Consider the following 14,039-nt stretch of genomic DNA (forward strand, 5'->3'; position numbering starts at 1 on the left):
TATATGCCCTACTACCTTACTTTTGCTTCCTTTCACCCCTTTGTCTTGTGTTATTCTGTCTTGTACATTCAGAACCAGAGCATATGCATGAGATCTTGAGAGGGGGAAGCAATAGCCTCTTACAGGACGTACTTCATATTTTAGGTTTATTCTTGATCATGTTAATTTTGTGTATTGAACTGTTGAGATTTACTGAAAACACATATGAAGTCTCACAAATTTTAATAAAGTTGTGTCTTTTTTGACACATAAGCACATAATTAAAGTATAATTTGGTGAGAGCACTTGTATTCTTATTTGGTACTTTAATTGGAAAGCTCTAGAAATGCCTTGCAAACATTATGTCAATAAAGAGTAATAGAAAAATAATTTGCTCACCACTGAAATGCTTTGGAAGGTGTAGGAGGGGATCTTCATATTGTTTGAAAACACTAAACATGAGATGGGATTTAACTGCACTCATTTATTTAGTAAGCTTTTATAACAAGATTATTAAAAGAATAAAAACCACCACTAACAACCCACACATACACAAGAGAAAAACCCCAGACCAAAAACCAGCAGATAAAACTACCTGGAAAACTACACTGTGTAATAAAAAAGCAACAGGTAGATCATCAAAACATTTATTTCATTTATTTAGATGTATTATTTTCTCAAGCTGAGTATAGCTATAAAGTTGCAAGAAGTACTTCAGAATGAAAATGAATATGGTTACGAAGAAAAGAATAATAAACAGTAAATAGCATAGCTAAGAAATAGCAGATCATGCCAAACAAACTGAAATATATTGTTTTGATGGAAGCGTTAAGTTAGTCAATGAAGAGTATGCTATGCATTATCCTTGGAGAGATAGCCACATATTCACAGTGAAAGTTTTGAAAGTACAATTTCAGTGTTGATTTTCTTTAAGATTTCCTATGCAGACATTCTACCAATAGGGCAATAGCCTTGATTTAGATATTCATGAGTATGAGATGCCTGCAGTTTGGAAAAATCTCATGTATTGCTGTAGTAAAAGGAATCTTGTTTCCTTTTTAAATGTGACTGATAGATTTGTAGGTTTTTTTTAAATATGTACGTAGAACTGTAGCTTTCCATTCTTAAAATAGCCCTGCTTATAATTGTTTAGTCTGTAAAATCATGTATTTCTGTTTTGGTCATTATGAAATTCAAGGTGTGCACTATTTACTTGCCTTCCTGTGCCTGAATAGCATTGCATTATTAAAGCCTAGAAGATGAGATTTGGAGAAGGTTAGGAAGGCAGAAAATGAGAGGAAATGAATGAAGTGAGGAGGGCCGCAGAGAGGGCTTTAGGCAGAAATGGAGAAAATCAAAAGATAAAAAAAAGACAGTTTGGGGTTTAATGAAATGTGGAATGGCATGGTTAGGAAACCTCAACGAGACTTAAGCTTATAATTTGTGATTTTTATTAATTTTTGTGTCTCTGTAGAAAGTCATGAAGTTAGCCTGGGTGGAGTCTTCTGTTTTAATATTTTCTGCGTTTGCAGATGACAGGGGGCTTGGGGGTTTGTTTCATGTTTTTTAATAAAGCTTTTATCATACAGGTGTTTGAGGTTGACATTTAGAAAATGAAACTGGGAGGACCAATATAATCATGGGGACAAGTAATAGCACCAAAATTCCCACCCCTTACTTTCACTTAGCTTAATTGCAGTTCACAAAATCACAGAACTGTTAGGGTTGCCAGGGGCCTCTGGAGATGATCCAGTCCAGCCCGCTCCCAAGGCAGGCCACCTAGAGCAGGTTACACAGGATTGTGTCCAGGAAGGTTTTGAATGTCTCCAGAGAGGGAGACCCCATGGATCCTCCTGGGTAGCCTGTTCCACTGCTCTGCCACCCTCAACGTAAAAAAGTTATTCCTCATGTTGAGGTGAAAGTTCCTGTGCTTATTTTATGGCCATTGCTCCTTATCCTGTTGCTGGGCAGCACTGAAAAAAGCCTGGTACCTTCCTCAATTTTTAAAAAAATAAATTAAAAATTTCCACAATCTTTTTAGTATTGTCCAAAATACAAAGTTTAACAGTGTCTCATCAGAAGGTAATTGGTCACAGTAAGAATAAGTTGACATAACTTACTACACAAAAAGCTAAAAAGATCAGAGTGGCAACCAGGCTTATTTAACCAATACTACCAATCCCCAACCAAGCCTCAACGAATTCCCAGCCAAATTCTACCATTTTTATATGGCCAAGTCTGTTTCATCTATGACACATTCTGTTGGAATGACAGTACAGCCCGGCACAAGCAAACCAGGAGGTTCCTCGATTGTGTGGAAGACAACTTCCTTCTGCAAGTAATAGAGGAGCCGACCAGGAGAGGTGCCATGCTTGACCTCGTGCTCACCAACAGGTAAGGGCTCGTTGGAAATGCGACGCTCCAAGGCAGCCTTGAATGCAGCGATCATGAGATGCTCGAATTTGAGATCCTCAGGACAGCGAGAAGAGCGTGCAGCAAGCTCACTGCCCTCGACTTCAGAAGAGCAGACTTTGGCCTCTTCAGGAACCTGCTTAGGAAGGTTCCGTGGGATACAGCCCTAGAGGGCAGGGGGGCCCAAGACTCTTGGTTGATATTCAAGGATCACCTGCTACAAGCTCAGGAGTGTTGCACCCCAGCTAGAAGGAAGTGCAGCAGGAGGGGCAGGAGACCTCCTTGGATGGATAAGGAGCTGCTGAGGAAAATTCAAATGAAAAAAAGAGGCTTACAAAAAGTGGAAGCAAGGACAGGTGGCCTGGGAAGAGTACAGGGATGTTGTCCGGGAAGCTAGGGACCAGGTTAGGAAAGCTAAGGCCCAGTTAGAATTAAACTTGGCTAGGGGTATTAAGGATAACAGGAAGGGATTCTACAGGTACATAGCAAATAAAAAACAGACTAGGGAGAATGTAGGCCCCCTCAGGAAGCTCTTGGGAGAACTGGCTACCCTGGATTTGGAGAAGGCTGAGGTTCTGAATGACTTCTTTGCCTCGGTCTTCACTGCCAAAGGCTCTGACTGCACCACCCAGGTCTTGGAAGGCAGATGGAGGGACTGTGAGAATGAAGACCTTGTGCCCACTGTAGGAGAGAAACTGGTTCGAGACCATCTTAAAAACCTGAACGTGCACAAGTCCATGGGTCCTGAAGGAGCTGGCGAATGAAGTTGTGAAGCCACTGGCCATCATATTTGAGAAATCATGGCAGTCAGGTGAAGTTCCCGATGACTGGAAAAAGGGAAATATATGTCCCATTTTCAAGAAGGGGAAAATGGATGACCCGGGGAATTACAGACCAGTCAGTCTCCCCTCCGTGCCTGGCAAAATCTTGGAGCAGATTCTCCTGGATGACGTGCTAAGGCACATGAAAAACAACAAGGTGCTTGGTGACAGCCAGCGTGGCTTCACTAAGGGGAAATCCTGCCTGACCAATTTGGTGGCCTTCTATGATGGGGCTACAGAACTGATGGACAAGGGCAGAGCAGTTGATGTCATCTACCTGGACTTGTGTAAAGCGTTCGACACTGTCCCACACGACATCCTTGTCTCTAAATTGGAGCGACATCAATTTGATGGATGGACCACTCGGTGGATAAAGAACTGGCTGGATGGCTGCACACAAAGAGTTGTGGTCAATGGCTCAATGTCCAGCTGGAGACCAGTAACGAGCGGTGTCCCTCAGGGATCGGCGTTGGGACTGGTCTTGTTTAACATCTTCATCGCTGACATGGACAGTGGGATTGAGTGCGCCCTCAGCAAGTTTGCCGATGACACCAAGCTGTGTGGTTCGGTTGATACCCTGGAGGGAAGGAATGCCATCCAGAGGGACCTTGACACGCTTGTGAGGTGGGCTGATGCCAACCTCATGAAGTTTAACCATGACAAGTGCAAGGTCCTACACCTGGGTTGGTGAGACCCCAGGCACAGCTACAGGTTGGGCAGAGAAGAGATTCAGAGCAGCCCTGTGGAGAAGGACTTGGGGGTGTTGGTTGATGAGAAAATGAACATGAGCCGGCTTCAGTGTGCACTCGCAGCCCAGAAAGCCAACCGTATCCTGGGCTGCATCAAAAGGAGCGTGACCAGCAGGTCGAAGGAGGTGATCCTGCCCCTCTACTCTGCTCTTGTGAGACCTCCCCTGGAGTATTGTGTGCAGTTCTGGTGTCCTCAAGATTAAAAGGACATGGAACTGTTGGAACAAGTCCAGAGGAGGGCCACGAGGATGATCAGGGGACTGGATCACCTTCCGTATGAAGACAGGCTGAGAAAGTTGGGACTGTTCAGCCTGGAGAAGGCTGTGTGGAGACCTCATAGCAGACTTCCAGTATCTCAAGGGGGGGCTATAAGGATGATGGAGATGTCATTAGGGACTGTAGTGATAGGACAAGGGGTAACAGGTTCAAACTTAAACAGGGGAAGTTTAGATTGGATATAAGAAGGAAATTCTTTTCTGTTAGGGTGGTGAGGCACTGGAATGGGTTGCCCAGGGAGATTGTGAATGCTCCATCCCTGGCAGTGTTCAAAACCAGGTTGGACGAGGCCTTGGGTGATATGGTTTAATGTGAGGTGTCCCTACCCATGGCAGGGGGGTTGGAAATAGATGATCTTAAGGTCCTTTCCAACCCTAACTATTCTATGATTCCCTGTTGTAATCTTTAGATCTCAGCTTCTTTGTGCCAGCCACAGAGGAGAAAAAGCAGGCAATAGACATCCTTACTGGATTCTGCCCCGTCTCTATGGTCTGTAGTCCAGCCTGGAGGGTGAACTGGGATTACCTTTGACTGTAGGATACAAAGTCCTGTCCAGCTGTTTAAAAGCCTGTTGGCAGGCTTCCAAAAGATGAAGATGCAGTAGAGTGAGCAGGATCTCTAGAAATGCCTGGAATTGGAAGATGTTGTTTCTGTTGGTTAAGTCTGTTGCACTATTCTTCAGACCGTTCCTTCTTGACAGTGTTGGTTAAAAATGTTTTTGTAACACTTTCAAAAAATTAAATTCCAAATCACGTAATTTGTGAATAAGGTTCCTTGAACCATCCAGTGTATTTATATTCAAGTAGTAAATTTAGGGGCTCTGAAGAAAAAGGTAGACATTATAGATCTGGCATGTAAGTAATAGAAGCTGTTTTCAAGTTATAAGATGTTGAATTTAGTAAGAACTTGTTAAGACAGAAAAAAAGTAGTTGCCTAGAAAGATGAGATAATTACAGAAAATTAATGGTTTTCATTCCACATAAATATGCAAACTACTATATCTCTAGAAAATAATAGTTAAACAATAATGACCAGGTAGGGAGATCTGCAGAAAACAGTTGTACCAAAAGAAATTTGGTGCATTGAGAGTTTGTACCTGATTGATTTAAGAACATTAAATACTGCTCCAGTTAAAAGTGAATTAGTTAAAGTCAATTACAAATCAGTTGTTTTCTATCATATTTTAACCTAAATACCTGTGTTCCTTTTATAAGACCTTTATGCAGAAAAATTAAGGGAGAACTTTTGAAAAGTATGGCAAATACAGACCAAAGTTTCCAAATTACACAAAATTATAGATTTGAAAATCATTAGGTTTTAAAAAGTTATCTGATTAAGAACACATTTAACCAATCTGAAGATCTGTGAGAGTCTGTAGGTACTGAACAGTTTTAGAAATGATCTGTTTATTCAGATGCGTAATTTTAGCTCCTGGTTTAAAACTTGAACATGAAATATTAAATAACTTCTGTAAATATTGATAAAAGGAAAGAACTTCTGTATATAAAACAGCCATATGATTTGGAAAGAGATTAACTTTGGAGAATAAATTGCTCTAAGGTGAAGTAACAGGATGAGTTTGAGAGAAACAGTCTTTCATGCAATTAGCTAACAATACCAGTAGTTAAAAGCCTTTTCCTAATTTTTAACATGGTATCTTGAGAGAAGTAGAATCGAGCAGTCTCAGGTCTGTGTTCAAGGCTGAAAATTGATTAGCTGATCTTACAGAATCTTTCTAAGTGCCTGACTTTAATCTCTGAAAATTAAAGTTGTGACATAGACAAGTCTTCCTGCTGTGAAACAGGTTTTTCGTCTTCCAGAATTGTTTAGTAATCCTCAGAGCTTTAAGTGCTTTAACTCAGTAGCTTATCCTGATATGATTAGAACAAGTAACCAAAACTAATACAAATGCAGTAAATTAGAGATGCAATTTCTGGCTTTCATCACCAATCACCAGTTCGCATACCTTGAAAGAATGTTTTTATTTCTAGAAAGATGTTCTAATAGAACAGCAGTTTGAGTTATTAAATGTTAATATTTCCAGAGAAGGAAGGTTCGGAGAAAAAGAAAATTAAGAAGGATGCTGGAAATAAGAAAACACCACCAGTTAGCATTCTTTTTGGTTATCCTCTGTCAGAGCGCAAACAGATGGCACTTCTCATGCAGATGACAGCAAGAGACAACAGTCCAGGTGAGCTTGCAAAGTTAACAGCTTTCTTCCTCCTGCCTGTTTAATTTTGTCTCGGTCAGAATATTCTGAACCCTGATGTTTTTCAACAATCCTTAATTTTATTGCTTTTTAAAAAATTATTCATAAATCTGTTAAAGCTTCTTTGCATTCACAAGCAATTTGATAATGTCTTGACCTTCTATATTTATGTGCAAAAAATTGCGCTATGATAGCTGTAAAACCTGAAAATCTTTTTCTTTCTTTAATTATTTTTGCCTCTCAAATAATGTGCATTACTTAAAAGCGAAATGTTATCTGTTGGGGGGTGTTGATTTTGTTTCTTTTTTAATGAACTTTAACTACTGTCTCATTGTCTCGATCGGAGCAGGGTTTTCATTTTGAAGGAAAGTGGATTGTTTCCTTAAGATTGAATGGGAGAGGGGTGACACCTTGTTTTGAATTCAGAACTTCAAATTGTCCTTGCTCCAGCTGTATTTAAAAAAAAAATCTTTCTTTGTGTATGTTCTACAGGTGTAACATTTTTACAACATTGGCATTTGAAAGTGAATGGTTGCATTTCCTTAAGAAACTATGTATTCCAGCCAAAAACATTTGTGCACAGAGTACAATACCCAGTAATTCATCAAACTGGTATCCCACTACATAAAAATATGGTGGAATTGTGCTAGAAGAAGCAGAAGCAGAGTAGATACTAATCTGCATGGTCATGCTTCTCTGTTTCAGCAAAATTTATAACACAGTTTGTGAACCTTGCAGTCTGGATAGATTTCATCTGTCCTTGGAACCTACATAAAAAATAGTGAGATATTGCAAAACACGCTTTTGCATGCTGTGAATAGGCATTGTGTTAATACAGATCAAGTGTCAAATATATCCTTTATTTAAATATAATTATCCGGTAGTTATTAACAAGAGTTAAAATTAGCTAAAGTAAAAATAGTGTTAAATAACTTCCAGTGACCATTTTAAAATTTATTTTGTAGATTCCACCTTAAATCATCCCTTACAAACAACACCAACACAAAAGAAAACTCCAACCTCTTCTTCAAGACAAAAAGACAAAGTTAACAAGCGAAATGAACGAGGGGAAACTCCTCTACATATGGCAGCAATTCGAGGGGATGTTAAACAGGTTAAGGAGCTAATCAGTTTAGGTGCAAATGTGAATGTAAAAGATTTTGCAGGTAAGTTGATATAAGTTCTCTTAACTGTACTAATTCTATGTACTAAAACTATGATTCTATGATACTAATTCAAAATTAATGCTGAAGTCATTATCAGAGGTTTAATTTCAGTTCATGCTATATGCAAATGAAAAAATACAACTCATTAGAAATTCTTAAACCATGGTTGTTTTTTTTTTATTTCTGATAGCAGTGGTAATACTGGGACACTATAGAGCCTAGTATATTATTAGAACAGTATATTAATACCTGAAGGTTTCAGTTGTGACCAGGCAGTCAGTAACTGGTAATGGGACTGTAGGTTGTGTGAGGAGATGGAAAGTTCAGTAACAGCAAAGGTGGCATTGTAATGTATATTATCTTCTCACTGGGACAGCTAATGTGCACCAAAGCAGATGGGTATAGTGTAGCTTGCACTTGTCATTTAGTTCTGTTAGATTAATGATAGTTTTGATATGTCAGTATTTGCTGTGATTTCAGCAATGATTGATGAACTTTAAGGTGAGTTGCAACTTGTACCATATTCTTAGCATCCTTTATTTGGTATCTTTCTTTACTGTCTGTTTGTCTGTAAGACCTTCTAAATAAGTTTTTGGAACCTGCTGGAAAACTTTTGCCTATTTTGTTTTTGATATGCTCACAGTAGTTAAGTTTCTACATGTTTTAGTAAAAAATCCATTGAGTAAATACAAGATTCCCTAAGTAATGCTTTCAGAGAAGATGATAGAACCTTCAGTTTTGAGTTCAGTAGTTGCCAGCTGCTGATTGGCCAGGCGCCAAATGAAATGCATTTACATACTGAGATAAGCCAAAGTACTTTCTGAGTTTTCCTCAGCCAGTGTAAAAGAGTCTATGACTTAGGAGCTGGAGTATTGGGTAGAGATTTAGGGCATAGAAGGAGGTTGGGGTAATGAGGAAGGATGGAACAGAGTGAAAGGAAGGCTAAATTACAGGATAAAGGGTTCGGTGGGGTGTGGAGGTTGTTGTGGGATTGAGGTCTGAGAGACATCTATAAAAAGATAGGATTTCAGTACATTTCTCTCTTAAATGCAAGGATAACTCTAAAAATAATACAAATATCAAATGCACATTATATAAACAGCATAAGAAACAGCTCTGCCTCTCAACATCGGCTCTAAACACTGGCTTTTTTCATCCACAGTAGAAGTGGGTCATGGGAAAGTATGGTAGTAAATATAAGAAGGGGCCATGTTGCTTTTTTTTTCTTTTTTTTTTAGAAGCAAAAATATAATGAAAGTTTGCATGAGTATTTTAACTAGACCTACAGCAAAGCCTGCTCTTAAAGATCCTCTTTTTATAGGTCTGAATGGTTACAGTGAGAATTACATTCTCAATGGGAATGGGTGAGATGGGCTGAGGTAACAGGCTCCAGTTGGAGAAATTAGGATTTACATGATACAATTAGTTGTCAGCTCTAACTTGATGTCAAGAGAAGGTATTAACTAGGTGGACAAAAAACTGAATTTTAAGTAATAAAGAGATCAGTAATTTCTTGGTTTGCAGAGGGTAGCTGAATTTGTGTTTAAAGATGAGGCTGCCCAGGACTGGCATGTAGAGGAAGAAAAGAAAGGAAGCTGAAGTAGAACCCTATGAGATCTTCAGAGAAATTGAGAGGGAAAATGAGAAGAATTCGTTGATGAGCAATTTTAGAAAAGGAGGGGGAGGTTCAGGGGAAGATAGGGCCGTAGAAACATTACAAGAAGAGATGTTGTGGTGGGTTAACCTTGGCTGGTTGCCACACGCCCACCCAGCTGCTGTCTTACTTTCCATCCTTAACAGGGCAAGGGGAGAAAATAAGATGAAAAAAAGCCCTCATGGTTTGAGTTAAAGGCCTTTTAATAAGAAAAGCAAAAGCTGCACATGCCAGCAAATGAAAAAGAGGAATTCATTCACTACTTCCAGTCAGCAGGCAAATGTGCAGCCACTTCCTGGGAAGCAGGGCCTCAGCAGGTGTAATGATTGATTGTGAAGACAAACACAATAACTATGAACATTCCTCTTTCCTTCTTTCCTGAATCTTTTATTGCTAAGCATGATGTCATATAGTACAGAATATACCCTTGATCAGTTTGGGTCAGCTGTCCTGGCTACATCCCTTCCCAGCCTCTTGCACAAGGAGGGAGGGAGAAAGCCTTGATATTCTACAAGCAGTTTCAGCTGTAGCCAGAACACTAGCTGTGTTATAAACACTGTTTTAGCCTCAAGTACAATGCACAGCACTTTTTGAGCTTCTAGGAAGGAACATTGTAGCTTAACCCCAGCCTGACCTGGTACAGATACTTAATTCATTTTGAAGGCAGAGGAAAGGATGGGGAGAATGGTAGAGAGCTGGTTCTGAGAATTGTAGAGTCATAGAATGTTCAGGGTTGGGGGCAACCTTAAAGATCATCTAGTTCCAGCCCCCCTGCCATGGGCAAGTACACCTCACACTAGACTAGGTTACTCGAAGCCCTGTCCAACCTGGCCTACAATGAGATACTTTGATAAGCAGGTTCATAAGAAGTCAGGCTGCAGTATCCGACATTCATTGCTGAACAGTTGTACGCTTACACAGACAGACATTTTAGTTCTGGTGTTTCTCTAGTTAAAGGTCTTTTTGCTCCAGATTAAATCAGGCACCACCAGAAAACTGAGCAGATGTGGCACGAAAGTTCCTAACTGTTTTCACAGGCTTTATCAAATCATTTACCACCCAATACTGCTTTCAGCCATCTAGTGACAGGAGCAAGAATCAATTGGGAGCAAGTCATTAGAGACTTCATTCAGAACTCTGAAGGAGGTGTTTGGGATCAAGTGAGATACTTTTCTATTGGTAATCCAAAGTGAGAAGCAGAGGTGGTTAAGCTTCAAAATCCTGTGTGGAGGAAGAGGTCAAGAGGAGGGGGAGGATCTGAGCAATGAGTCATGAGTGGAAAAAAATAGGAATTCAGGATGCAGTGAAGTTTAGAGAATTAGAGTTTTTAGCTAAGAATTTGGCAGGACTAAAGGAGCAGAAAATGAATTAGTAATGGAGGAAGTAACCCTGCTCATGGGATACCTGCCAGAATGATACTGCCATGTGAGAACAAGAGTAAAGGAAACAGATGTTGAGAGCAAGCCAGACTAGAATTGGCAGGCCAGACACTGTGGTAGGGTAGAAAGGAAAAGCAGTAAAATATGGAGAAGAGTGAATTACAGAGAGACTTAATGAGGGGAAAGAACACAGGGATCAGAGGGCTGAGAGCAGAAGAGTGTCATCATTGCAAGTGATTGAGAAAAGGGCAAATGAGAAGAAAAGGCAAAGAAGGATGTGGTAGCCAGGCAGTGTTGAAAGTGAGTGACCCAAGTAATGTTTGGAGAGAAACTACAGGATACGAAGATCAGGAAGAAATGTTTTGCTTTTTAATTCAGATGAGTGGCAGGTGAGAACTTGAGGGAAAGGTAAAGGTGAAAAATTACCTTACTGAGGGATTAGGTAAGTTAGATGTTTCTTGTACCTCCTCATCATGGGTATACAAGACTATTACTGATTAGACACAGAGTTCAAGTGAATGTGTTCTTCCTGACTTACACTGGTTATATTGGAAAGAAAAGTTGAACAGCTTCCCAGAATTGAGCTTTGAGAAGGCAGCAGCAGCAGGCTAGAAGTTCAGGGCAGCTATGAAGTGGAAGGCATCAAGTTGGGAAGAAGTTGAGGTAAGGAATATAGGGTGTGTGGGTTGATCATTGTTTTCCACTGAGGCTCTGTTACAAAAAGTGAGCACTGAACTTCAGATTATCAATGTAGAAATCAAAATTGCTAAAAATTACCAATATTCTAGGAAATATCAGGAGTAAATTCTCTGCCAGTATTTCTTACTAGCTTGTTATCTACACTAGTAACTGCTGAGTGTTATTAGTGATTCCTGGTGCATGTTCAGTGGCTCTAAAGGAGCACTGTTTATGATAATTTGCCATCATCCTTCTTTCCAATAGTGTGGTTTTCAAAGCATTTCCATATAGAATAATGTTATCTCTATATCCCCAACACTGTATTCAAATGCTCACTAGTCAAAGAATTTCTAGCATGTTTAGCCTGGGGATTTTGTGTCAGATTTTGTCTTTTACTATTTGAGTAGTGATTTCTATGTTCAATGTAATCACAATAAAGTTTGGAATTTGACAGGAGGTTTAAAATTTGTAAAGCACATGTTCATCAGATGAGTGGCATTACCTTCCTGCCAGTTACTGTGTGTGAGTGTATTTTGAAATGTCTTGAGGCAGTAGAGATCTGTAGTACAGGATCTTTGACCTTTCAAACTTAAATTTCCCACTCTTCACTACAGGTTGGACGCCACTGCATGAAGCTTGTAATGTTGGTTACTATGATGTTGCTAAAGTCCTGATAGCAGCGGGAGCTGATGTGAACACACAGGGCTTGGATGATGATACACCACTTCATGATTCTGCTAGTAGTGGGCATAGAAATGTGAGTCTGCCGGGAGAGCGGGAGGGAAATACATAAGTGGTTTGAAATGCTCAGTCTTTAGAACAAATCCTAAATGTCCTGACCACTGTCATATGTTTTTTTAATTATGCTTCTGCTGGTTTGAGAGCATCTTAAAGTTGTTTTGGTTTTGGTTATTTCATTTTGGTTTTCATCCTACTTCTATTGCCAGTTGTTTTCTACCAGTATCTGCTTTCTCAAATATTTGAAAGTTTCACTTCTGCTGTTTTAATAAACATCTCAATGGACTTTTTTGGAGAGACTTCCACTGTGTAGAATTCTCAAAATAAAAATGTCTCCAAACAAAAATGGTTTGTGTGTGTGTATATATACACACACACATATAAAAGTATTTAAGGGGGAGGGGTGGTGGTGTATATATATATATATGTCCTACACTTATTTACAGTCTTTGAAATACAGCACTGATGTTCATATATTCTTAAATTATCTTTTTAAGTTTTACCAATAACGAATTAGCAGAGAAGGTAAATGGAGCACTGTAGGTATTTTACATTAATTACTGAATTTGTTCTTGCTTTCTACAAAGTAGATGCAGAAATTACTCTGCTTTGCCTTTATATCTCTTTTATTTCATAATGGTGTGTGTGATCTACTGTATAAAGCAAAAAAAAACAGAAAATATCCTTAAATTCTTCCAAACAAAGGTGTTCAGTTTGAAAGGATCTTCTGGAAAGGCTGGAGCAATGAATTATATTAATCTGATTGTGACATTGTACTTGACTCTTTAGTAACCATTTCTTATGGCTATCTAAACAGAAGTGGGTCTTTACCTAGAACTTGCATAAAGTTGTAGTAGAGTTTTGGAGAACAGGACCTCTTGCTTGTCTGGTCTCAGTATATGTATCTGTGACCATCTCACTGACATATATCAGAAAAATTGCGAAGTTTCCTGTTAACATAGTTTCATGTTAACATTCACTGTCTGCTGAATTTACCCATTCTTAGCATGTACAACAAAAAAAGAAGTAACTCATACTGAATACTGTGCTGAAGATGCAGTAGCCTCAGTATCATAACTTTAACAGCTTGATGCCCTTGGTGCTAGAGGAATCAATGATTTTGCTATATTGTATGTAGCTGGGGATGGGGGTAGTTTGTTCCTCCAGTAAGATACTTGGATCTCTGTCAGGGCTTTTCTAAAATGCAGTGGAAGCCAATAGTACTGCTACTTGAAAAAACTTTCCTGTTCCTTAGAGGTAAGTGCTATAAAATTTGGAGCAAGAAGGTGAATCAAGCACAGAGGAATAGAGAGAGAGCTTGGTATGTGAGGAACCAGATGAATTGTGTGAAGAAATGCTAGAACAGCAAGAACAAAAAGGCCACTGATGCCTTTCTTTATGATGATGCTATGTCTGAGTAACAGAGGACAACCTTCTTCAGTCTTCCCAATTGCCTGTTTTAACAAGCAGATTACATATACCTGGGACTTTTTATTCTGGTTGCTGAAGGCTTGCTTTCCAGTCTCAGTTTCATAGGTTGAAGTTTGGGATTATGTATCATGTTATCCACATTTCATGTGCAGTGGGAGATTTTTATGCTGGTCAAATAACACGTTGTGGAAAACCTGAAAGTTCATTTATTTAATGCTGCAGATTGTGAAGCTGTTGCTTCGACATGGTGGAAATCCATTTCAAGCCAATAAGCATGGGGAGAGACCTGTTGATGTTGCTGAAACTGAAGAGTTGGAAATGCTATTGAAAAGGGAAGTGCCCATTTCTGATGATGAGGAAAGCTGCTCAGGTAAAAGTAGCCACTTAATAGTATACTTCAAGTGCATCAATTTGTCTGAAAAGTGGTTTTAATCTTTTGCATAATATTAGCTATTAAGAGTCTCTGCAGGTATCAGTTGCTATTGCTAAGGTTGTTTTCCACCTTTAGGGGTAGCTTTCAAATCTTTCAATTGAATTGAGTTAATCT

The 14,039-nt window shown here is 39.3% G+C and overlaps 1 protein-coding gene across 4 annotated transcripts in view; it reads left to right on the forward strand.

Moving 5' to 3' along the window:
- ANKRD12 (ankyrin repeat domain 12) overlaps positions 1–14,039 on the forward strand; it is a 66,527-nt gene that overhangs the window by 33,824 nt on the left and 18,664 nt on the right. For all 4 annotated transcript variants that reach the window (XM_061448797.1, XM_061448793.1, XM_061448796.1 and 1 more), the window contains 4 exons: positions 6,282–6,428; positions 7,412–7,612; positions 11,938–12,080; positions 13,715–13,862. In XM_061448797.1, coding sequence (XP_061304781.1) covers positions 6,282–6,428; positions 7,412–7,612; positions 11,938–12,080; positions 13,715–13,862 — 639 coding nt within the window. The remainder of the gene's footprint in view (positions 1–6,281; positions 6,429–7,411; positions 7,613–11,937; positions 12,081–13,714; positions 13,863–14,039) is intronic.

Source organism: Pezoporus flaviventris, unplaced genomic scaffold (genome assembly GCF_033815535.1).
Source record: "Pezoporus flaviventris isolate CSIRO_AGI_PZ_B2104156 unplaced genomic scaffold, CSIRO_AGI_Pfla_v1 ptg000007l, whole genome shotgun sequence".
NCBI classification, from domain to species: domain Eukaryota; kingdom Metazoa; phylum Chordata; class Aves; order Psittaciformes; family Psittacidae; genus Pezoporus; species Pezoporus flaviventris.